The following is a 26942-nucleotide window of genomic DNA, read 5'->3' on the forward strand; positions in this document are numbered from 1 at the left end:
TCTTTAACACTAGGGCATAATACAAAGTAAATATATATTGAATGAAGGAGTTATGAATGCTTAAATGAAAGCAGGACTTAGGTTTAATCTTGAAGGAAGGGTACACATTTAAGAGGTGATTAAGAAGGTGTATAGGCAGAAGGAAGAATACAAGTTAATGTATGTTAGTGGAGATAGTAAGGTGTCTGGGAAATGATGAGTGGACCAAATTCTTTTTGATAAAAAGGCTGATATAGGAGAGTAGCATAAACTGAGATTAGGTAAGATAAACACTAGCAAAATTGGGGAGACTTTGAATATTGTTATTGAATTATTCCATAGCATGGGCAACATCTATAACTTCCACACATGTATTTCTTTTCTATGAAATGAGGAACAGATCAGTTAGGAAATACAGGTATAGAAAATAATATTTTAAAATTAAATTATGTGGTATATTTATTGTATAAGGTTGCATAAAGCAAGCAAAGCATCTAAAATATGATCACATTCGTGTAAACATGTAGCTAGTTTCAGAAAGCATTGTCTGAAAAGGTATTTCCTAAAATATTAATAATCACTCTATCGTAGTCTGAGTGATCTTTTCTCCTCTCTTCAGGTTACCTGAAGTCTGCTTCAGTGAACTAGTGATGCTTTGAGGAGGATAATGGTGGTTGGAGTGGAGAGGAACACATACTATACCGGGAGATATTTTGAAGGCAGAACTGAAAGTACTTGGTGACTGACTTAATATTTAAGTGGATAAAGGAGGAGAATTATGAGTTAAATACGATGCTGAGGTTTTCAGCCAGTTGTCATTGTTAATAGCAAACTTGGTAGGGATGTGCACTCTGCAAATTGGGACACCTTTTATTGGAACATGGGCTTATTAATGTCAATATCTTGAACTGTTCTGTAAATATATGATACAGCAGCTAGGGTAGTAGTGAATAGTGAATTAGATCAGGTAAAGCAGAGATTAGAGTATAAGCAAGGGGCTGGTGGCTAAATTGTGATTTTTCTATCTCAGAATTTAACATTCTGAGAAAAAAAACCAAATGTTTTCTCGATTCTCATATATTCTTGAAGAAAATGGACAAGTATAGTTTGTACTCATTTTAGAGACTGAGAAAGTAAGAATTAGGGAGATAGAGGAAGAGGAGATAGAGGAATTTCTAGTTATGTTCAGGTGCTTATTGAGTGGGAGAGGTAGGGTCTCCCTTGGTTGACTACCATCTTGCCTTGAATGGGAAGAAAAGGTACATCACTGATACTCATGTATCCTATTGTGATTGGTCTTTGGTTGTAACTCTCTTTTCTTTTTTAATCTAGATTTTATAAAAGGATCTGTTTCCAAAAGCTGTGATAGCCTATTTTTTAAGTTTAACTAATAACATAGATGAGATGCCATAAAGGATGGCTCAAAATAGAAAATACAGTTGTATAATTGAGACAAAAAGGGATATCCTGGAAATAACATTATGTTTAGTAGTAAGTTTTAGAGCTTCTAATTATACTGGTCTTTTCCCTCTCTTAATTACTAATTTTAGAATATGTTTCTTTCAATTTAAGAGTTAGCCAGCCTTAAATTTGTCTGCTGAAACTATGTTAGAAACCACACTATTTCCAGTTCAGTTGAAATTATATGGTATTAAACCTGTATCTTTCCAGGTTCTATAGACTTTGGCAGAAATGTTGGGATTTAAAGCATTAGTGCTTCTATGGCTTTTAGAGGATAAGACCCTTTTGTTGTTTGGGCCATACACACCTTACTGTTTCTGTTTTTGGGCTGTTCTGGAATGGAAGTAGGATTTATTCATTTCCTTTAGATAAAAGAATGCTATTTATCTCCATTCTAAAAGTGGATTAGTAAGCCAGATTCTGGATAGAAATCAAGAAAAGGGCAGTTTTACATTTTAATCCCATAGCTCGAGTAAGTCATGAATTCTAAATGAAGAATTTATTTTCTTCTGGGAAATAGCTTAAACACAGACTGAAATATTAGATAATTGGTAGCCTATCTTAAAATAATCTGGTCCTTGGCCTTGAGCAGAAAATCTTTATACTCTATAAAGAGAACTAGTTACTTTCAATATTGACCTGGCCCAAGAAGGAAAGACTGGGCACTCTTTTTTGGACACTGTAATCACCAAATCTTTGATTTGATTTGTTATGTTCTCACATAATTGATTTTCCAGAAGTTTCTATCCTATAACTTTTGCTTTTTTTCACATGGGTCTCTTCATTGCTTTATGAAAACATGATGTCATTAGCCCATGAAAACAGTCTTACCTCTGTGCCTTCACTGGCATACATACTTTGCTTGGAATCACCTCCAGTCCTCTCAACAGAACTAACTTAGGTTCTTCAACCTCCAGGGAGTCTTTCCTAACAACTCTAGTCTTCATTTATTAAGCTCATCAAGGTCATTTATAGGAAATACTTTGAGGTTTACTACTGAATTGAGTACCATGTGATATTTTTCATGCTTTAATAGATGCTGGTTTAATCTCAAATTTTTACGGAGTGTTACCTTTAAACTAATAAAAGAATCTTCTTTTTGAAGGAGGGTATCAGGCACATAAATGATCAACAGGTACTTGGCATTAGTATTAAAGTGATATGGATAAAAAGTTCTAAAATGAGACTTACTGAATTGAGACCTAAATATTATTGATGTTACTTGAACTCTATGGAACTGTTTTTACTGTGCTTAGCCTGGGATGAACCACTTAAATCAAATTTGGCAAGAAGTTGCACTTGTTAGTCAAGACAGCTATACCTAGTATCCAGAACAGTTTTTAAAAAAGGTAGGTTAAATCAAAGTAGATTTCTCAATAAATCTCAAGCAGTCTGGATGAAAATATATAGAAAATATTCCTACATTGCTAGACATGGGCCACAGATTTGACTTCACTCTCTAGTCAGTACAAAATTGGAATCATAGCCATTTAAAAGATGCTCAGTGTTTTAAAGAAACAGAGGACACGTATTTTTCTTGTTTTATTTTTTTGTTTAGTTATTTGTTTTTGTTTTGTTTTTCAATATCGAATTGACTTCCATTATACTGAAAGGAATTTTTCTTATGTGTCTTTATAAGATGGACGTCGTGGGATATAGTGAATAATCAACCTTGACAGGAGTGGGAAGATATGGTCAAATTAGTTGGTACATTCAAGCCCAAAGTTAAATAGTTGATTAGGTGTGAATCTTAAGAAGGCCAGTGGCTCACTTTACCCAAATTGCTCATTTTTGCCAGTTCTCTGTTGCAGTAGAGATAGCCACTGGAAAAAAGATGAATTCATTCATTGATTGAATCCAGTGCCTGATGACTCATGTGTAGTTAGGTGTAATTCTTATGACCACACAATGGTGAATTGAAGCCTGATTTCCTAACTTTGGAAATTAATCTTTTTTATGCTCTTTCATGGGTTAGGGGGCTGGCTAGGGGGAACAACCAAAGTGGTCGCTGTCCTCTCCAAAATTCAGGGACATAATTTTTTAGCTCAGAACTCCCTGCCAAAGTTGAGTCTGGGGCAGGTTTTTCACTCAATCTAAATCATCTAGGCTATTTGTTTTTCAGCTTACAATCAGGGGCGGTCTTGGAGCAGTTCATCTTACAAACAGGAGCAAATGCATATTATTCAAGTGGGCTGTATATAGTCTTCTCATGGATGTGTGGGTCAGGGGCAGCCCCACAGAGAACCCTTGGGAAAAGAAGTGCTGGAGGTGAGGGAGCCAGCACTCAGAGAGTATCTTCTCTCTGCAGAATCAGTGTGCTCCTGAGAAAAAACTGTAAAGAAATGAAATTTCTTTAAATCAGATTCTGGTTTTAGTGCATTTAGAGAGTTGTTGAACATAAAACATAAAAGTAACTATTAATCATTATTCTTTAAAGTGAATAATTTCTTCCATACTTCTTCTTTTACACATATTCAGAGATCTTCTTTTAGATGTATAGATTTTAAGGCATAGGATTGTGTCAGAATTGTGACGTTTGGGGGACAAAGCTGAGATCCTGCTCTTTTCCCTCACCCAATGTAGAAGCCAACTTTTTATTGGTATTGTTGTTTTTATAGAACCCCCCCTTCCCCAAATCTCAGTAACTTCTGTCTTTGTGCAGCAAACCAGTTGCCTATTCAGAGGTGGCCCTGGTAGCTGTTCAGTTGAAAAGTGGAATTCTTAAGGGAAGAGTTTTTTCCATCTAATCTCTTTAACTGCTTGAGACCAGAGCTGATACTCAGTGGTGCTCTTACCAGCCAGGAAAACATGCTTCACTGTTTTGGGCAGTAATATATTTTATTGAGAGGAAGTTGAATTTGTGATTTGTTTAGTACCATCTTACCCTGTGTCCTCATCATGTGCATGTTCTGAGTCAATGACATGTTTTATTTTAGAAATTGAAATTCAATACCAGTGTTATAGAAAGCAGTTCTTTCTGTAAATTTTTTTGATATCGAAAATCCTTTGAACCCAACTATTGAATGTTCCCCCCCGTATAACCTGGCAAATCTTTACTCCTAAATAGTATTCTTTGTTTAAGGGCATATCCAAAGATTCATTGTAATCCATTGCTATCGTTATTTCTTAAAACAATAATTTTTTCCAGATGCTATTTTTTCCAAATAAGATACTGATTTTATATTCTTTCCTTATAAATTAGTTGAATAGCAGACCTCAGTTTAGAGTATATTAATAATATCTGGAGAAACACCAAAACTGTTAAGTCAAAGACCTGTGTTCTTTCTAGCAAACCAACTGATCTTTAGGCAGATTTGCTGTTGGAAGAAGTGGTCTGGACTATTTCTTTTCCCCAATCATGCATGACCATACTTTGGTCTTCCTTTTCCCAGAGCTCTTACTAGATTGGCCAGTTGATATATCTGGATCTTTGTCCTTTATAAATTGTGTTTTTCTCAACAATGAGGGAATAGAGACACCTGAGAAAGGGTTAGGTAGAGGCTCAGGACTTTCCTTTCACTTGCCCCTCCTGTCCCTTTTAAGGTAACATCTCAGCTTGATGTCCCTGCATCACTGCCTAGTGATCACAGGGAAAATAATCATCGATGTCAGTGTTGTGGTATACTATAAACTATACGTGAAATCACCTGTAGAAATTATAAAACTGGTAGTGAAGAAAATTGTTTATAAGAAAAAAGAAAGCCAGGGATCCCTGGGTGGCGCAGTGGTTTGGCGCCTGCCTTTGGCCCAGGGCGCGATCCGGGAGACCCTGGATCGAATCCCACGTCGGGCTCCCGGTGCATGGAGCCTGCTTCTCCCTCTGCCTATGTCTCTGCCTCTCTCTCTCTGTGTGACTGTCATAAATAAACATACTAAAAGAAAATATAGAGGCAGTTAGAATTGACCTAGTAAGGGGATCCCTGCGTGGCGCAGCGGTTTGGCGTCTGCCTTTGGCCCAGGGCGCGATCCTGGAGACCTGGGATTGAATCCCACATCGGGCTCCCGGTGCATGGAGCCTGCTTCTCCCTCTGCCTGTGTCTCTGCCTGTGTCTCTGCCTCTCTCTCTCTCTCTCTGTGACTATCATAAATAAATAAAAATTAAAAAAATTAAAAAAAAAAAGAAAAAGAAAAAAGAAAGCCAAAGTAAAGCCGGATTGTGATCCCATTTAATGGAGAAACAAACCACTACCAGCTTCAAAATCTTCTCTTTCCTCTAGCCAACCACACCTATGCCCTCATATCAGGGTTGTTGTTGTTTTTTTTTTTAATGCACATTTATGTTTTCCCTTTCTTTTGCCAGAATGGATTTCTGACATCCTGGAACTCTTGCAATGAGCAGTTCCTTAATAACGTGAATAATCTTTCATAATATTATTTTTTAATCATCAAACCATAATTTTTCTAAAGATTGTTAAACTCTATTTTTCTAAGGTGTTCTTAGAAGAATTAAAATGATGGCTGCAGGGTAAAACTCTAGAGAGCTGAAACAAAGAACTTCTTCCAGAGGGTTCACAAAATAAACTGTAATCTTTCCCATCATTCATGCATGCCTCAAGTGCCAACATGGCATTCTATCCCCAGATTTAAAATCTCTTCTCTGGATGGTTGGTATGATACCTGTTATTTTATCCAAATTCAGCTCATTATCACATATTTGGATATTAATACCAAGAATTTAAACAAAAAGTGGCTGTGTGAATTAGTTACTGAAGAGTGATGATAATCTTTTTCTTTTGTTATTCCCTGAAAATGGACTCAAATTTCTGGTAAATGGACTCTATTGGAGGATTCTGATTTAAACTGTGGCACCTATTTAAGTAAACTAGAGAGTTATTTTTAAAACAATTTTGTAACCTATACCTCACTCGTCAGATATAATCTTCCCCATAGAGTCCATTTCAGACACTTAGAAGGAAGAAAAGATAGGTGTTAGGTTTGGAGGGACCTCTCATCTTATCAAATCCAAACTTGGACATTTCAAGAAAAGATCTCACTTTAATATACACCACATTTACTTGCTTGTGTTTGTAGACTTTTTAATTTCCTTCTTCCTTCTTCTTCTTCTTCTTTTTTTTTTTTTTTTTTGTTGTTAAGACAAAAATTATTTTTTTTTCTACCTGTTTTTTTGGGGGGTTTTTTTTGTATGTTTTGTTTTAAGAGAGAAACTTTGTATTTTAAAATATTTTATTTAAATTCAATTTGCTAACATATAGTATAACACCCAGTCCAGAGAAACTTGAAATGAGAATATTGATGCCAGGACTGAAACCATTGTGGGTCCTTTTCCTTCTTATGTAATTCTAGTCTTTATTAGAAATGAACATAGATATTTACTATATTTTGGCTAGTTTTTTAGCTCAAGATCATCTTGAAAACAGTCATTAAAATTACTTTTGTAATTGTAAGAAAGTTACTATCTCACAAATATTTACTAGGGTAAATCAATCTTTGCCTCTATTCATAAGAAATATGCTTTATAACCTTCCCAAATTAAATTTTTTCATCGAAATCATAAGAGAGCAGAATTGAACTATAAAATATTAGTGAAAAATTTGCAGAAGTGAATTTTTTAGCTCCATAGAGCTACAGTCGGTCCTATAGCAACAGGGGGTGCAGTGGAGGAACACAGGCTTTGCATCTAGACAGACCTGGGTGTGAATCTGGCTGCATGTTTATGGATAGTCTTTCAAACCATTCAGAAATGGCTTCTGTTTCATCATGACTAGACTCCATCTAGAAGCTCTACTGCATAATTTTGTTATGAAGATCACATGAAAGAACTCCTGCTTGGCCTACATCAGATCCCACTGGGAAGCATGGGAGGGGCTGAGGGAACCTTTATGAAAATGGCCCATTTCATAATGTCCATTGACTGTTGAATGGATATAGATGTGTGTGTGTATAATGAAATATTTGCTCAGCCATAAAAAGAAGTGAAATCTTGCCATTTTCAATGACATGGATGGAGCTAGAGAGTATTATGCTAAGTGAAATAAGTCGGTCAGAGAAAGACAAATACCATATGATTTCACTCATATGTGGAATTTAAGAAACAAATGAGCAAGGGAGAGACAGACAGACAAACTGACAAGTCAAGAAACAGACTCTTAATTATAGAGAACAAAGTGATGGCTACCAAGGGGGAAGTGGGGGAGGGGGTTAAGGAGTGCACTTGTGGTGAACACTGAGTGCTGTATAGAAGTGTCAAATCATTATATGGTACACCTGAAGCTAATATTACACTGTATGTTAACTAACTGAAATTTAAATAAGAGCTTAAGAAAAAAAGAAGAGTGGCCTGTAAGTGGCAGCTAGGGAATGCTCTGGTAACAGTTATTTTCTGGGAACTGGATGAAGAACCTGGCATTGGGAGGTATAATTCCAAACAAAAATATATTTAATAGATTCTAAGATGTGATCTGTTTTTATTTTTATTTTTTAGAGATGAGGAGTGGGAGAGGGAGAGAGAATCTTTTTTTTTTAATTTTTATTTATTTATGATAGTCACACACACAGAGAGAGAGGCAGAGACACAGGCAGAGGGAGAAGCAGGCTCCATGCACCGGGAGCCCGACGTGGGATTCGATCCTGGGTCTCCAGGATCGCGCCCTGGGCCAAAGGCAGGCGCCAAACCGCTGCACCACCCAGGGATCCCGAGAATCTTTTTTTTTTTTTTTAAGATTTATTTATTTATTCATGATAGAGAGAGAGAGAGAGAGAGAGAGACAGGAGGAGGGAGAAGCAGGCTCTACACCGGGAGCCTGATGCGGGACTCGATCCTGGGACTCCAGGATTGCGCCCTGGGCCAAAGGCAGGTGCAAACCGCTGAGCCACCCAGGGAGAGAGAATCTTAAGCAAGTTCCATGCCCAGCACAGAACCTGATGTGGGACTTGATCCCACAACCCTGAGATCATGACCTGAACTGAAATCAAGAGTCTGATACTTAACTAACTAAGCCACCCAGGTGCGCCTAATATGTCAATTTTTAAAGCACATTATTGATTAGATTACCTTTGAAGATAAAAAGTAAAATTAGCACATTAAATCAACACAGAGATAAGGCACATTGTGATTTGAAAATCATTGGAATACATGTATATGGTGGCACCTAACAAGCAAAGTATATTATGGAATTAAGGAAATGTGCTACTTGCAGGGCATCACAACTAGTATGCTAGGTATTAGCTCTACCTAGGAGAGAAGTTTCAGATAGTAGTGTAAAGCCATATGCTACTTTTCCAAGGTATGCCGGATGGAATTTATTTCAGTTCAATTCAGATATTTGTTGATCCCTGCTGTGTGTTAGACCCTGTACTAGGTGGTGGGAACACAGTAGTAAATAAGACAAAATACAGTTCCTTCCTTCGCAGAGCTTAAAATTATCAAACAGTAGTCCTGAATGTGATAGATACAATGGAAGGAGACCTACAAATCCCTTGAAAGTGTAGGGTGTGGGAATTATGCTATACATGTTGGTAAACAATATATATAACTTGTGTGCTGAGTCAATCCCCTGTAAGGATGCTGAAATTATTGGGACTGTGTAAACTAGAGATGAAAGGCAAAGGAAGGGGTTATTATTGTATGTATTAGGTTTTTTGTTTTGTTTTAATAAAAAGATTATTGGTTGGGTATTTAGCCAGAGAACAATAAATAATAATAATAATAATAATAATAATAATAGTAGTAATAGGGCTACACTCTATTGAATGCTTACTATGTGCTTAGGTGTAGTGACAAACACATTTATATTGCATCTCATTGAAATTCCACAGTAAATACCTCTCTTTTATGGAGGAGAGAAAACTGAAGTTTAAAGAGATTAGGAGACTCTTAGTGTCAAACTACAGGGAGTGGTGGGACAGGACCAGAACCCAGATTCAGATTTAATTGTCACATGGATGATTTCTGTTTCTCCACACTGGTTGTAGTTGTTTTATGTTTGAAGAGTTTGTGATTATTGCAGAGGTCTCAAACTGAAATGGCTCCAGGCTCAGAGATGTAGGGGGAAAACAATAGGAGTTATGTTCAGGACTGTAATGCTTTTCTGACCCAAAGGCATTCAAACATTCAAATGTGGATTTATTTAAAAGAAGAACAAACAAAAGAATCTATGGGCCCTTCATTCCCAGGAAGTCAGGTTGTTGGGGAAGTCTTGTTTATAGATTTTTCTTATATTAACTCAGCCCAGTAGTCATTTGTATAACACTTAATATCTAGCACTGTGTGTGTGTGTGTGTGTGTGTGTGTGTATGTCTGTGTGTATCTAAAGCTATAGTATGGTCAGCTGGGAAATGCTTGGGCTTTGGAGATTTTAGGCACATATGGTTTGAATTTGGGCACTGCTTGTGATTTTGAACAAGTTGCTTAACTTCTCTGAGCCTTGTTTTACTTCATAAGTCAAAAATAATAATGATCTAAATGTTGAAAGGTCTAGGAATAATATCCATTGACTTTCTAGGACTGCCTGGCACATAGTTGACACATAGTAAGCAGCAGTTGTTGCCTTTTTTTTTTTTAAGATTTTATTTATTTATACATGAGAGACACAGAGCAAGAGAGAGAGAGAGAGAGAGAGAGAGAGAGAGAGAGATTGAGGCAGAGACACAGGCAGAGGGAGAATCAGGCTTCATGCAGGGAGCCCAATGTGGAACTCAATCCCGGGTCTCCAGGATCACAACCCCGGGCCGAAGGTGGTGCTAAACCACTGAGCCATCCGGGCTGCCCCGTTTCCGTTTTTTTTTTTTTTTTTTTTAAAGTATATTTGTTTTCCTTGCTGTTAGTTCTTTGCAGGCAGCTCTCAAATCACATTTATCCCCATCACTTAGCACTTATTTGACATTGTACACTACCGTTGCCAATTTGGTCACGTCAAAATTCTTTTCAGCAAGTAATGATAACTATCAAAAAGCTTGAGGTGGAGGGGCACCTGGGTGGCTCAGTGGTTGAGCATCTGCCTTTGGCTCGAGTTGTGATCCCAGGGTCCTGGGATTGAGTCCCTCAACAAGCTCCCTGCAGGGAGCCTGCTTTTCCTTCTGCCTATGTCTCTGCCTCTCTCTCTCTGTGTCTCTCATGAATAAAAAAATAAAACATTTTTTTAAAAAAGCTTGAGGTGGACAAGAATGAACTGTAACCATTCTCCTTGGCTATAATGGAAATAAATCTCATGTCAAATTTTGCCTTACACAAAGACACTTATTAAATAAACGTTTATAAGCATGGAACAGTTCATGCAGCCTATACTTAGGCTGGTTGAAGGCTCAACTCTGTCTTGTAGACACTGGAATACCACCTTTCTGGAAATGTTCACTTGAGGCAGGTAGGACAGTAATTCTAGGATCCATTTACTCTCATAATGGGCATCAGAAGCTAGAAATCTGCCCCAAAACAATACACAGGATCTTTTAGGCTCAAGCCTTGGACAATATCCTATCAGTGTCTTCCAGGATTCTTATATTACTTTTACACAAAGTAAAATATAAGTGTAAAATATTCTTAATACTGTTAATTTTGCCAGCAAATCTATTTCTAACACCCATAATGCTGATTATCAAACCTTTGATCTCACTAATCAGAACCTATTTCTGAAATCCATTATGGTAAATTAAAAAATATTTGGTATTGCTGGAGACACCAATAGCCTAAGTGCTTGTGTAGCTCCCTCTGACGTGTGAGCTTTGCTTCTGATTATAGAAGGATAGCTGTTTTGAACACAAATTCATTCGGACTCTAGAGCAGAGGTTCTTAACAAGGGTGATTTTGCACCTAAGGAGATATTTGGCAATTTCCCAAGACATTTTTTGGTTGCCACAACTGGGGGAGGGTGCTATTGACATCAAGTTTATAGAGTCCAGAGTGTTGCTAGACTTCTAACAGTGCCCAAGACAGGTCCCCACAACAAAAAATTATTTGATGCCAAATGTCATTAATGAGAAGGTTGAAGACCTGCTGTAGAGTGTAAACTGACTCACCTGCTTATGTCATATGACCTTGTCTGTGATGATTTATTTTATTATTTTATTTTATTTTATTTTATTTTATTTTATTTTATTTTATTTTATTATTTTTTAAGATTTTTAAAAAATTATTCGAGAGAGAGAGAGAGGCAGAGACACAGGCAGAGGAGGAAGAGGGAGAAGCAGGCTCCATGTAGGGAGCCCGAACACAGGACTCAATCTGGGGTCTCCAGGATCACACTCCAGGATCACACTCCAGGATCACACCCCACTGCAGGTGGCACTAAACCGCTGTGCCACCAGGGCTGCCCTGTGATGGTGTATTTTAAAGTTAAATTATAGACTTTATAACATTCGTCACATAGACTTAATGGTAAAGACTTGAATGAATTTACTAATTCATTGTAATGTAATGCCTGTGGAAGGTATGAATTTAGAGCCTAGCTACTTACTACCTATGGTAGACCCAATAAACAGCATAGCCTATAAAAACTTTTTTAAAATGGTAGGCTTTGGTCTTATCCACCTGGAATGTAGGGATGGATTTCTATTGCCCAAGTAGTGTTCCTAGAAATTGCTATCTTTTTTTTAAAGATTTATTTATTTGGGGGGGGGGGGGAGAGAGAGAGAAGGCAGGGAGAGGGGCAGAGGGAGAGAGAGAGAGAGAGGGAATCCTCAAGTAGACTCCCCACTGAGTGCAGAGCCTGACGCCAGGCTCCATCCCAGGACCTTGAGATCATGACCTGAGCCAAAGTCAGGAACAGATGCTTAACAGATTGAGCCATCCAGCTGCCCCTATAAATTGCTGTTGTAATGGACACTCTTGTACTACTGAGTTATCAGGCTTTTTACTTTACTTCAATATAGTAAATATATAATAAATGCCTGCTATGGGACTACGTTCTGTGGAAGGGGTACACCAAACAATAAAATAGTCTTTGACCTGAAGGAGTTACAGCACAGAAGAAATCAGGCACAGCGTATCTTTAGCAAGTCCCTTTCCAGTTACAGTGTTCGAACAATCTGTGATTGTAGAAATACCAAGTTTGCCCTTGTTTCATTCCAAAAGAAACCAGGAAGCTCCACTCATTGACTTTTGTATTATTTCCATGTGGTCTGAGCCATACAGCCCTGTACATGTCTTGCCAAAGTATACCAGATAGTAGTGGTATAACTATATATCTTATCTGAAAAAGCACAAATAAATAAAGATCACAGGTGTTCAAGAGAAATGGACTCTGAAAAACTAAATATTTTAAAAGAAGATGCATAGGAAGAGAAAACTCAACAATTTCACTCTATTGTGAAAGTGCCACATTTACCTCTTAAAACTCTGGAATGAAGAAAATGCTCAACACTATTATCAGCACTGTTGGAGTCTCCAGTTGCCTTTTTGCCTTTTAGGGTGGATTATCAGCATGCCTTAATTGATCACATGTAATAATGTGCCTTAGCATTAGCAGCCTTGGCTACAGGAATGCTCTTAGGATAAGCAACCAAGTACTCATCTCTTCATCATTTGCCTTCATTGAAGATGACACTCAAGGCTGTGTGGGTGGCTACATAATTACTGACATGTCTGCCTAGAGGAATGTGGTCTAAAACATTCTAAACTTAGGAACTATTCAGATCAGACCTCTTGAATGTTGTTTTTGGACAGTGATAACTGTGGCATTCTCCAGGGTTTGTAAAATGAGCTCTGACATTGCCAACCATAGATTCCAGCTTTAACAGCGATCTGTTCAATGAGTAACTGTGGTCCAGAGAACATTTATTCTTTTCTTTTATAGCTTGATTCCATTAATTATTATTTTTTAAATTGGGGTTTCACTTGGCTATAAGTAGATAACTTTATGGAAAGGGGTAAAATTTTGGTCAGTGGGGGAGTGGAGGGTAGGAGGTATGTAAAAATAGTAATCAGGTTTGAGATCAGTTGTATTTTTAGCATTATATTAGCCAAACATGGGAGTTAGTTTCCTTCCAGGTGATTAAATTACATGTCTATTTGGTGAATAAACTTTGCAGAAATAGCAAAATTTGTCCCTATGTCACTTGCAAATGATTTGTCTTTCTCATTTAATATTTTTATGTATCAGTGGTATATGTTTTAAAAGTTCCAGCCAAAGTCTATATTCCAGCACTGTCTACCTTTCATATTCTTCTGGGCAGAACATTAAAAAAGAAAAAAAAAAAAGAGTTCTACAGTACATAGTATAAAGAAATTTCTCAGGAATAATTTGTTTTACTAAAACAAGTTTTAAATGAATTTTCAAGGCATTTGGCAAGTGTAGATTGGTGTCAAGGAAAATTATAATCTTAGACCAGTAAAACCATCACGACTTCTAAGAGTCAATGATCATACCTCGATATTCTAAAACATCAGGTGATTTTGCCAATTAGCAGGTCTCTTTTTATGAAGACAAATCATGTGTGACTGAAATTTTTTACTAAAGAGTACATTTTCCCTTTTGTTGTAATAGCTACCCCAAATGATAGCATGGTTAAAAATGTATTCTAATCCTGGGTTTGGTTTAGGAATTTCAGCTAGATGCTTGTTATAAGGGAACCTTGGATTTTTACTCCATGGGAAGTGCAACTGAATGTAATCCAGCCCCCATCCTATTTATTCAAAATAATACTGTAACAAAAATAGCTAAGAATTAGATTCTTTCTATGTCTTCCAGTTAAAAACCCAGGGTTCTCTTTTATCTAGCTTAAAGGTTCAGCACACAGATAATGAAACACTTCTTAGATGCTTATTTGGCATTTGAATGATCACTCCCTTTCTCTTTTCATTTTGAACCTTATTTCGTTTTGTCTGTTAAAAGAACAATTCTTTTGGATACAAATTGGATCTTTTCAGCCACAGTAAAAGTTTAGACATGGTAAATTTTTTCTTCTTCCTTATTGCAGGGGCTTTCCCAGATTCGAGTCTACAGCAAACACCGTACAAATAACATTGTTGTGTGGGAAGTGTGCCCTTTTTCTTGCCTGCTTCCAAATCTCCCTAGACTGAAAGTGTCTTTCTAACTAAAGGTCAGCCATGTGAACAAAAAAATTCATTTCAGCAGTCATTAAAATCTGTCTGTAGCCTGGTGTTAGGAAGCTATGGCTAAAAGTGAACTGGAACGATTTTTTTAAGTAGATGACAGATATATTGAGGTAGATTTGTTGTTTCCATGCAACATCACTTGGATTCCATTCAAATTGGGAGCCTGACAATGCTTGATTGAGTGTGTCTAGGATTTAAGAGGCAGTTTAGTTGTGCTAGAGTTTTAGGTGAACTTTGAGGTTCATCAATTTAGTCCGCATTTATGGGACACCCACTGTGTACCAAATATTAGAAAATTGAGAGCCTGGTGGGGACTTATCGATTGCTCTTTTTACACTGGAATTTTCTGGGCTGAGTATGAGTTTTGTTTTTTCTCTGTCTTTTCATAGTGCATTTTATAAACACCTTATTTAAATCACCACATTTTCTAGCATTTTCAATAAGGTATCTTATTGAATAAGATAAAATAAGGTACCTTATTTTCAATAAGGTAAAAAACATCTAGCTCCCTGATTAACAAGCCTCAGAGGATTTTTAGAGAACAAGTCATAGCAGGCAAAGTATATTTGTGGGTGTGATTTTTTAATAGAATTGCAAAAAGAGTAAAAATGGAATCCAATACATGTAACTTTACATAGCTTTTAGTATATATTTGATACACAGTCTCCATTTTACTTTGAAACTTGATTAAACTTAGCTAAAAATGAGCACTGTTCGATTGAGTGACCGCACAGAGAGGGCCAGGGAACATTGCAGAGTGATCAGCTGTCCTGCATCACCTTAGGAGGTTAGTAGTGTGCCTCAAGTACTGGAGAAGGGTCTTCGTTTTTTCAATGTCATTGTTAACCTAACAGAAAAAGTAGAATTTACCTGATATTACTACATTGAAATGATCCCTTAACTATAGTGTATTAAAAAATAGCCGGGAGCTAAGCAAATTAGAAATGAATAGAAAGGATGTTAACGAAATGAGTATTATTTTATAGGTGAAAACTAAGTCTGAGGAAGGTAAAGTAGCCAAAAGTTGTACAGCATTATCAGTAGTAGCATTATCAGTATTCAGACATATCTGACTCCAAAGTTACTTGATTATTACATTATCTAGAATGTTGTTAAGCCCAAGTTACAATATAGTATAGCCATTAACATATCAAAATTGTTACTTAAATAAAGTTGCCTTTATGTTAATTTCTTTACCTTACATAAATCATACTTTCACAGTACTTTTTATTTCTCTTACTATTTTTAATATTTTTTTCTAAAGATTTTGTTTATTTATTCATGAGAGACACAGAGACAGAGGCAGAGACACAGGCAGAGGGAGAAGCAGGCTCCCTGCAAGGAGCCTGATTCAGGACTCCATCCCAGACTGGAGGATCGCGCCCTGAGCCCAAGGCAGACACTCAACTGCTGAGCCACTCAGGCATCCCATATTTTTAACAGCTTTATTGAGATATAACTTATATACATACAGTTCACTCATTTAAAGTGTATAATATTTTTATCATACTAATAGAGTTCTGTAACTATTAGGAGGCATTTTCCACTCTCTCCTGTCCACCACCCACCCTTCAACCCTAAGCAACCACCAGTGTACTTTTATAGATTTGCCTGTTCTGGATATCTCATATATATAGAATGATACAGCGTGCAGTCCTCTGTCACAGGTTCCTTGAACTCAGCAGAATGTTTTTAAGGTTCATCCATGTAGTAGCATATGTAAGTACTCCTATTTCTTTTTATGGTTGAATAATATTCTATTATATAGATATGCCACATTTAATTTATTCATCAGTTGGACATTTGAGTTGTTTTTTGCCTTTGGGTTATTATAAATAATGCTTCTATAAACATTTGTGAACAAGTTTTTGAGTAGACATTATATTTTCATTTCTCTGGGGTATAAACCTAGAATTATAATTTTTGCCTCATATGGCAACTCCGCATTGACCTTTCTGAGGAACTGCCAACCTGTTTCCAAAGTGACTGTGCCATATGACATCACCACTAGCAATGTATGAGGGTTCCAGTTTCTCCACATCCTTGCCAACATGTGGTATTATCTTTTTACCTTTCTCATTTAATTCTCACAGGATTATAATTATAAAATTATAAATGAGGATTATTTTTACTGTTATTTATAGATTAAAAACCCCAAATCAATAAACATTAAATGAGAAATGTAGGATGTGTGCAGAGGGGAAGTGACATGGATAGTTCAAAACAACATATCTTCCAAAAGTAATTTAAATGTTTTTGAATCTGACACAGCTATGTTGGATGTTAGTGATTTTTCCCACTCCTACGTTTTAAAGATGATGAAGCTAGAGCCCAGAAAACGGAAGTAAATTGCACACTGACTTAAAATTCCTCCATAGGGAAGACAGTCCTTGCACAGCCTGCTGCATTCAGCCTTAGGGGATGTATAACCTCACCCATATCATATGACTCTGTTTTCTTCACTCATTCATCCATACTGGCCTTTTATTAAAATAAACCTATCTTAATTTTTATGGGGTATTAGAGGGTCAACAAAGTGGAAACCTTCCATTGGGAAGCTTCTGATAGAATTTGTTCCACATATTGCTAATGATGAAATTGATACGCAGGGACACCTGGGTGGCTCATTCGGTTAAGTATCTGCCTTCAGCTCAGATCACAATACCGGGGTCTGGGAATCGAGCCCCATGTCGGGCTCCCTGCTCAGCGAGGACTCTACCTCTCCCTCTCCTTCTGCTGCTCCCCCTGGTGTGCTCTCTTTCTCGCGTGCACTCTCTCTTAAATAAATGAATAAAATCTAAAAAAAAAAAAAAAAAGAGAGAGAGAAAGAAATAGATACGCAGCCGGAAAATCAATGCAGGTTACTTGGTGATATTTCTTGGGTCAGATTGCTTGGGTATAAATTCTGGCTCTGCCCCTGAATAACTGCTTGACCCTTTCTGTATTTCTGTCTCATTTTTTTTTAAAGATTTATTTATTTATTTTTAGAGAAGGAGAAGAGAGAGTACATGTGGAGAGAGGGGCAAAGGGACAGTAAGGTAGCCCAAAGCAGGGCTCAATCTCAGGACTCTGAAATCACAACCTCAGCCCACATCAAGAATCAGATGCTCAACCAGCTAGACCACCCAGGGGCCCCTCTGTCTCCTTACTTTTAAAATGTGGACAATTGTAATTTCTACCTCATAGAATCCTTTGAGAATAAAATGAGCTAATCTCTGTAACCTTAGTGCTTAGATCACCAAAAACATTGTAGTCTGAGATTTGTAAAAAATAAATGAATCATCCCTTTTTAAAAAGTAGCTTCATTAATGGAAGGTGTAGTAAATAGATAATTTCTAAAGTCTTCATAATTTTGAATTATATGGAACCTAATACAATTTTTTAAAAGAAAAATTTACACCATTTACATCATTTACAAATGATGAACTAATTTCCTTTATAATATAACTTTGGGCAGAAACCACCCTGGAAATTTCAACTTGAATTGACCTCATGGTAAAAGCCCCAGCAATGGGGAAATTTATCTAAAGCACTTATGCCTATTATGAATATAATGTATTAGTAGTGTTTTTTCCTTAGTATCTCAGTTTGATTATCAAGATAAAAACCCACTGGATTATTTTAAGGGGACTACTGTATGTATCTGTGTACCACTGAAGAAGAAAGAGCACTCAGTGAGGAATCAGGAGACAGGACTGGGATCCTGGCGCTTCTCTGTCACAGCTCATGACCACAGGCACTAAGGTCATCAGAGCACTAAGCTTCCATTTCCTCATCTGGAAATGGGGACTGCAGGGATCAACAATTCTCCTATGTCAGAGGGTAGTCATGAGGACCACATGATTATCTGGATACAATAGCACTAGCACAGTGCCTGGCCTATAGTCAGGGCTCAGTGAATGACAGCTATACAGCAGTGTAATAGGGTTCTGTGCACCACACATGAGATTTGGAGGCAGATTGGATGGTGAGTTTAGGTGAAGAAATTGGACATGTCTGTGTTCACATGGTATGATTCATGTCTACTCTGCTATTGCTGCTGCTGCTTTCCTGTAACCAATTTTAGAGCCTATCTTGGCAGCTGGAAGTATTTGGGATTAATTTCACACTCACTTTATGAGTTGAGCATTTTCCTGCAAGCAGCTCCCTGGGCCTCTGCCTCATTACTTTGGCATCAACTGATATGGCAGTTGGACATAGATGTCCTTTGGGGTCTCCATTTTATTTGGAAACCTTCAATTTAAAAAAGAAAAACAAAGGCCATCAACACATTTGTGCTTGAAATTGTTAGCATTTATTGTTTCCTAACCCCTTCCCTTTCTGTAGTTCTGTTGAACACCAGGGAACACACATCTTGCATAGCCAGTGATGAGCACTGAAAAATCACTCTCCTTCAGATTTAAGCCCTAGCAGCTGGTTGGCCTCATTTTGCAGTTCCAGGTGAGCAGCAAGATCCTGTAGGCCTTGGTGGGACGGATCTAAATCTTGATGGGTCTAGGTTTTCCAGCCCTTTTTACTATATTAATTCTGCTAAATTCATTTGGCTCTCATGGAGAACAAAGTAAACTTGGCTGTTATGTGTAAAACTAAATTGAGAACATGGAGATCTGTTTAGTATTTCATGCTGGCCAGTAGGTCAAGAAGATTTTCCTTGGGGGTAATTTACATAAGGAATTGTTTATCCTATTTCTTTCCAATTTCTGTGACCATTTGGGGGATAGCAGACTTTCCACAATGGCACAGAAATATAACCAGTGAGACCAAAACTTAGAGAAACGATGCTTCTCCCAGATTGATGTATTTTGGGCCTTGCTCAGGAAAGATCCTGTGGCTTGGGCTGCTGTCTCACTGAGAAGTCATTCTTCCACCACAGCTGTGTTTAGCAAGTTGGGTGGGTCCATGAACTGACATGCTGTTACACTTAGTACGAATTTTCCCTTGATAGTGAGGAACGTGCACAACAGCCTCACTTTAAGTCCCAGTAAATGCCCAAATGTTTACTATGATCGATAGCTGCTTTGAGTGCAGCCTCCCATCAGGGAACACCCACATTCACAGTACTCCACAGTCACCTAGTACCTATAGTGTTATGTGCATGCTCTTCACCTTGACATTCTGGTTCCTTTACAACAGTTGCCCAGATTACCTTTTTTTTTTTTTTTTTTTGGTCTGATCAAATGCTATTCCCAAACTGGAATATTTGTTCCTTCCTGAACACGCAGCTTCTACTTTTCTGCCTCATTGCATTTGTTCAAGTTACATATTGCACTTTTAAAGCACTCTTACCCAATATCTATTCTTGAGTACGAATTTTAGGTACCTCTACTCAGTAGCACTCTGGTAAATATTTAGCAACTGGTTCTCTGGGAAGGAGAGGTGTTGGGAGGAGGCCTGGCTTTGTAACATTTCTTGATGTTTATGTTGTAAATATTTCTACCATGGCTGATGTCAAGCTACGGATGTGAGGTCACTGAATGCAAAGTTGGGGAGAAATGGGCAGTTGTCCACCATTGCAGAGTTTTCCCAACATACAGATACAATAAGCATAAATAACTCCAAGGGCCTTAGATAATAGTAAACTAATTAAGAAGTAATGAGTTTTGAGTATTTACTTTGTTTTGGTGTAATTAATTTTATGTGGCTTAATTTTTAGTAATGGCCAAGTTAATGAACCTTATCTCCTCTTCTCATGTGCATTTTCTATTATCCCTTTATCGACTTCACTTATAAAACACAAGTTCAAAAATAAAACTATTAAGAAATTCAAGACAGAGGTTCACCTGGGTGGCTCAGTCAGTTAAGTGTCTGACTCTTGATTTCAGCTCAGGTCATGATTTCTGGGTTGTGAGATCATGCCCACGTTGGACTCTACACTGGGCATGATGCCTGTTAAAGATTCTCTGTCTTGCCCTTCTCTTCCTCTGCCCCTCCCCCTGCTCGCACTCTCTCTTAAAAAAAAAAAAAAAAAAAGAATTTCAAGGCAGAGACAGCAGGGCATTAAACGAAGCATGGGAGCCCTTCTAAGCACAGGCACAGTTTGCATCCCTGTGTACAGTACTGGACTAATTCCTTACATCTGCTGAGCCTCAGAGGCCTCATCTGTAAAATAGAGAACATGCCAACTGGGTGGAGGTGTAGGGACTGAAGGCACAGCATACCTCTATGACACAGCAGGATGTTTGGCATGTAGTCTATGCTCAATAACAGGGATTATTATTAACCCCATACTTATAATATTAATAGCATTCTCCTTTATTGTTCGTAGGGTTGACATTTGCCTCTGATGTATTTTCCTTTCTCTATTATAAACTCTCTGAAGGTAGAGATTAGATCTGTCGCCATTGAATTCCCTAGAGTGCTTCTTATGAATTCTTGCATATATTTGGCTCTTGGGAGATGTTTATGACCTTGATCTTTGTGTAATTTGGACTTATCTACAGTAAGCATCTGTGTCATAATATGATGGTCCCCACAATAAGGCTTAATTGGTAACACTCACAGGAAGAGAAGAATATAAATGTAGACTTTAACAGGAGTCAGTTGTAATCGTTGGTGAGGGTGGGGGGAAGAAGCAGATGACTCCAGGTGTTTTGGTTTAAGGAAAGTGGCCTCTGTCTCTTAGAGGGGACTTCTTGAAATAATAGGAAAGGGATGAGTTCCAAGCTTCATTTGAGTAAAGAGGCCCCAGGGATATTAACTCTGGCCCATAGTAATCTGTCCTTTTGCTAACTTCTTTTACACTTATTTTCTGTTCTGCACAATTAGGACATTATTACAGTAATGTTTCTTTCAACTAATTGGTTATATATGTATGTTTCCTGTCCAACAAATTTTAAGATCCTTATGGGCTATAAGATATCATACACTTTTTTGAACACCTATGGAAAAAAAGTAGCACAATATTAGGTACATAGTAAGCAATACACTTTACTGTAATGCTGACCTTGGTCCAGACTCCCAGGGCTCCCTGGAGATCTGAATGTGAATTGTGATTGCCTTTTATATCTCCTGCAAGCCCTCAACCAAATGGCAAAGAATCATGGTCTGCCTGGCATTGTCAGGCAAGGACTTTCAATTACTTTGTCTTTTCCTGACTATATCTCTTTTCCTGCATCTCCCAGACACTCTGAGGACTGTCCCCTTATAGCCTCTATTGCTACATGGAATTTGGGAGACCACACAGCTATAAACTCTTACTTGTTTGAATGATGATTTTTTAACAAGCCCTTTGGGCCAGTGTCAATAAGCCATGAAATATCACCAAATGGTTCATCTGCACTAGAATTCTGAAAGTCATCTGAGCTCCAGTTCCTCAAGCTGGCAGGGACTGATAGAAAGGAGCTCACATTGCCTGGCTTTTACTATTCCTGTTCTGGGGGCTGTCAGACGCCTTGAGCCTCTGGGCCAGTCAGTTCATTACTTTTAATGAGCACAAAATTCACCAAGACATTAAAATAAAACACCAATGGGCAGTCTTGGATGTTCCATCCAATTGTTGCTTTAGTTCTTTTTTCCACAGGATTATTCAAGAGGATTAAAAAAAAAAAAAGCCAATTCTACTCCTGCCAATTTTACCCTAAGTAGATTTGGCATTGTAAAGCTAACACACCCTGAACATTTTTTTTTTTTCCTTTCAGGTCCCTGTGGGCAAATGCCTGACATTTGTGTTAAAAATGACATTACTCAATTGGTCAAATGTTTAAACATTATCTGCCTATTGGTTTTAATAAATGCTGGATCTCCCAGCACCATGTAACATATAAAGAATAATAATCAGAGGCAGATTGTTATTTTCTGAAAAGGATGTAATGAAGTCATTATTTTAAATTACATGGCAAATGCAGTTATTTTGATATTTTTAATCGATCAATCTCTGATTGATAAAGACTGTAATAAAGACTGTAATAAAGTAATAAAGACTGTAATAACTGTATTAGAGGTTACTTATATTATCATATGTTGTAGAAGGTCAATTGATGGTAAAGCAGACACCGAACAATGTCCCCATTAAGCTGATTTCATGGATATTTTCATCTCTTGGCCATATGGATTTGGAATTACTTTAGGGATTTTTTTTTTAAAGCAGGAAGTGAACAGATGAATGATAACTATTTTATTACTCAACATAGCTTGTGTTTGTGGAAGACAAAGTTCATCAAGTTGTTTTAAAGAAAAACAAGAGTGTGCCAAATGTAATTTGTTGAGGGCTCAAGAATTGTGAAATTATCCCTAACTGAAGTTTGTCATTTCTGCAGGTAATCGCTCTAGCAGATGCAGTAGAGGAAAACCAAGACAATCTGTTCCAGTCATTCACCAAGCTGAGAAGTGCCACCCATCTGGTGATTCTGCTGATTGGGCTGTGGCAGAAGCTTAGTCCTGACCAGGTTGCTATTCTGGAAGCAGCATTTCTGCCACTGCAGCAGGACACTCAAGAATTGGTAAGGACCCACAAGTCTACAGTGGTAACAGCCATCATTATTGGAAAGATTGTGGTTTTAGGAAGATCTCACATGGCTATCATGTTTTCTAAGGTATCAGATGGAGGGTTTTTTTTTTTTTTTTTTTTAACCCAGATCCTGTTTTTCTTTTCTTTAAACTATAATAAAAATGTCAAATAAAGGCCTTTTTATTTCTAGAGCTATTTTAAAAATAGGTATATAGTCCATTTTTATATGGTATTCAGTCTTTTTTTTATGTGCTCTTCAATCACTTAGAAGCCAGGGAAACAGTCATTTGACTGCCTGAGTGATGGCAGTAAACCTTCAGATTAGCTAATCCTTTCCTTTTCCACCAGAGAAAACAGTTCAGCCATTTTAATTTGCTCAATGTTCTTAAATTTAAGTGTCATTTCAAGGGTTAGGGAGAGCTGAGATAGCCTTGCTATCTCAGGAATATTTTATTACATTTAGATAGTTCTTTATATATATTGTATAAACTCTTTTACTCTTGGCACTTCAGAACCATAGGGGAAAATGAAGGTTCATATTTGGAGTTTTTGGTGAAAGATTGTATGAATAAAAAAATCTTAGATCCCTGAATTGTAGTGTTTTATATGACTACCAGGTGTCATTTTGGGGGAGCTTTTTGCATGCTTTTATATACAAAGAAATAATATACTTCTTGGAAATTAGAGACCCCTGGACTTATTTTTTGTTTTAGAGGAAACCATTTCAAGAAAAAAGTTATTTAAAATCCATTTTTAAACATAGCTGTTAGAACATAGGACTAAAAATAATAGTACTAAACTGACATTTTTGAGTGCTTACTAGGTAGGCACCAGGTGGTATTTTACATGTTTTACGAGGATTATCTAATCTTAAATATGGCCCAATAAGGTAATTAAGGTACTGTTTTCATCCCCATTTTACATATGAGAAAATTTAAGCTTTGAGAGTTTAGTACCTTTTTGAAACTAGTGTGTGGTAGAGCCAGGATTTGGGCTGAGGTATGGCTACTTTCAAAGCATATGGTTTTAAACAATACGCTGTATTTTAGCAAACAGAGTCGTGAACAAAATTTTGAAAATCACATGTTTTGTCAGTTGAGTGTAATTTTCTATAAGTGAGTCAAAGGAATGTCAGATAAAAAAATAAAGCTATATTTTATATTCTAAACAAAATATTTATAAGTAAATTGGAAAAAAATCAGAGTACATATTTTTCTTAAATTCAGAAAATAAAATTATTACTTAAATTGGCCTTAAAGAAATAAAATTGGTCCTTGAGAAACTAGAAATGTGGACGTTGTAATAATAGAAAACAATACAATTAGGATTGTATTAGTAAGCATGATAACTATGAACTCAGAGTTAGTAGTCAGAAAGATGTGGGTGGCCTCAGTTCCTGGTTCCACCACTTGATGATAAAATCCTTCTGATCAGGTTTTCTAGCTGTTCCAAATCTCTGCTTCTGTAGCTCTAAGCTGGAAACAATAATAGGACCTACCCAATAAGTTGAATAAGAATTAAATGAGATAATGGAATAGAGTGAAATTATATCTTACTCATTTTTATATTCTCAACGTCTGGCACAATGCCTGACCATAGCACAGTCCATATTTGTTGGGTGAATGACTGGAGAAAAGGGTGAAAGCTAACAAGAGTTGACTTGGCAGGACAGATGTAGTAGATATAATCTGGAGCATGAGAAAGCAGGGCAGGGCCAGCAGTATAATTTACAGGGCCTGGTGCAAAATGAAAAGGCAGATCTCTTGTTCAAAAAATTAGAAAAAAGTGCTAAGGTGTTGTTAAAACAGGTACCAGAACAAAGCTTTTTACTTTCTGCAATCTCTCTCTCTTCATGGTGTTTTTATTTTCTATTTTATGTTGTTCTAAATAAAGAAAAATTAATTTAAGTTGCTAGCATGAATTTTACAATTAATTTTATAGTATGCAATGCCAGTTTTAATACAAATAGAAGAGGATTGAATCCATATGCCGAATCACCAAAATTATGTAATTTGTATTTTGTAGCTCATGCATACATATGTATTTTGTTCTTACAGAACTGTGAATTACTGCACAAATTTAACTGTTTTTTTTTTTACTTCCTGGTATGCACACATCTACCAACACTTTCCATCTTCAGTTTACCGATGAGTAAGGAAGGAAGGAAAGGAAAAGGAGCTCTGGGTTACTCTATTTCCCTTCCTTTCCTTCTGTTACTATTTTCAGTGGGAGTAGTTGGATAATATAGGGAAGTAACAGGAGTATAATGGACTGCCTTAGTCATTCTTGTTTCTTTAAATCTATTACTGCCTTTCTTCATTCAAATAAGTTTTGGTGCAAATGGTAAACTTTGAAGGGTTGTCAGTGCCCCCACTTAATCAGTCTAGACATAAAACGCCTTCTTTGTACTAGCTTTGTGTCTCCTTCACTCCCATTCATTCAGGGGCCATAGAATTCTAAATTTATGGGACAGAAAGGGAGAAGGCCACACATATTGGGCATATCTTCCCTTCTCACACACACTTCACTATCCCATTGGACTTCCCTTACAAAACACAAGTTCAAAGATAACATTATTAAGAATTTCAAGATGGCGACAGCAAAGCATTAAATCAAGTGTGGGGCCCCTCTGAACATGGGGCCCTGTGCGACCGCATAGCTCACATGCTCCTGAAGTGTGGTTAAATCCAAAGGAAGAATTTCCTTGAAATAAAAGTTCTCAAATGTAGGAATTCAGTCCCCAGAGAGACTGTGGTATTTCCGACTCTAGAGATCTTTCAAAACAGCCTCATTCTACTGGGAGTATGTAGTATGTTCATCCCTATAGGCAGGTGAATGAACCAACCAGGCATCTTCTCAAAGCTCCTTTCTGGTCTGCCATTGTGTTCTCTCCTGTCATATCCCAAAACATGTAGGGGATAATTCTTTCAACTTCCTTCTGAATTTGGTGAGATTAGAAGGTGTGTATACTCATTATGTCTCTCAAAGTCATTAATGAGACAGGACATTTGATAAAAACATAACCTGGAGAAGAATGAATCAAAAAAGACATTTTAATACTGCTTGTTATGCTCTTCATCTTTAATTACGTTGTGGTATTCACTTTGGACCTATACTGTTGAGACAGCTTATATATCTTGAGAAAAAGGAATCCTTTTTCATTTTTTAAGACGTACGCATGCAGTATGTGGTTTTGACATGCTAGTTCACAATCCCCCACATTATGCCTTTAGACCTCACAAATAAATGTTATATGATGGGTATCCCACTGAGATGTGAAAATGAAATATGCAAACCTGAAATAACTTGGAGGGAGGGTGAGGCAGGGAAGAAAGGAGTCTCTGACCAGAATGTTGAAAATATATCCCATATTGAAGTTATTATGATACCACAAAAATCTGAATGTAATTTAGACGGTTTGGTTGAAAGTGGATGGCAGAGTACATGTGTGAGGGGGAGAACTTCAGACATGTGGACAACATTTTCAGAAGAGACTCTCAGTTCAAGGTCAGATGTCCCCACAAGGATTGAGAGGTAGAAGAAAGTACTGAGAAGGTATTTTATTTACAGTTCAAATAGCACTGCATAATGGTTTGTTGTATTGTTATTTAGATGGCATGTGTCACAAAGGCAGGCAAAATGCCCTAGTTCACTCTGGAATGTTTTCTTACTGGCATCAGGTTCATAAAGAAAAAATATTTAGAATTTATTATTACTAATGAAAAGTAACATTCTTTACACTATATTATCAGTATTTTTTAAAATACCATCTCATTTGGAACAGAATTCATATTGTTTTCTTTGATCTGTTTCTTCAGTGATGCTTTTCTACTTTTTCCACTTCTCATAACTATTTTGGGGCAAATAAATGCTGGTATTGCGGACTATTACACATGACTTCCAAGGTGCTGAAAATTATGTGTGCCAATTTTGTTTTTGTAGGGATACTTCCCTTAACTTTAAGAAAGACATTAAGTGTTCTCTTTGACATCTCCGAAAAGAGCTCTTACACTTGGTTCCATCAGTGGATTTGATAGAGAAATTTTG

At 37.1% G+C, this 26942-nt stretch overlaps 1 protein-coding gene across 14 annotated transcripts in view; it reads left to right on the plus strand.

Moving 5' to 3' along the window:
• Positions 1 to 26942, plus strand: part of BBS9 (Bardet-Biedl syndrome 9) — a 433010-nt gene that overhangs the window by 321001 nt on the left and 85067 nt on the right. For all 14 annotated transcript variants that reach the window (XR_012002751.1, XR_003238169.2, XR_012002752.1 and 11 more), the window contains one exon: positions 22705 to 22887. Coding sequence is in view for 11 of the 14 variants with exons in the window: in XM_072764704.1 (XP_072620805.1) it covers positions 22705 to 22887 (183 nt within the window). In the remaining 3 variants the exon portion in view is untranslated. The remainder of the gene's footprint in view (positions 1 to 22704; positions 22888 to 26942) is intronic.

This window comes from Vulpes vulpes, chromosome 7 (genome assembly GCF_048418805.1).
Source record: "Vulpes vulpes isolate BD-2025 chromosome 7, VulVul3, whole genome shotgun sequence".
In the NCBI taxonomy this organism is placed as follows: Eukaryota; Metazoa; Chordata; class Mammalia; order Carnivora; family Canidae; genus Vulpes; species Vulpes vulpes.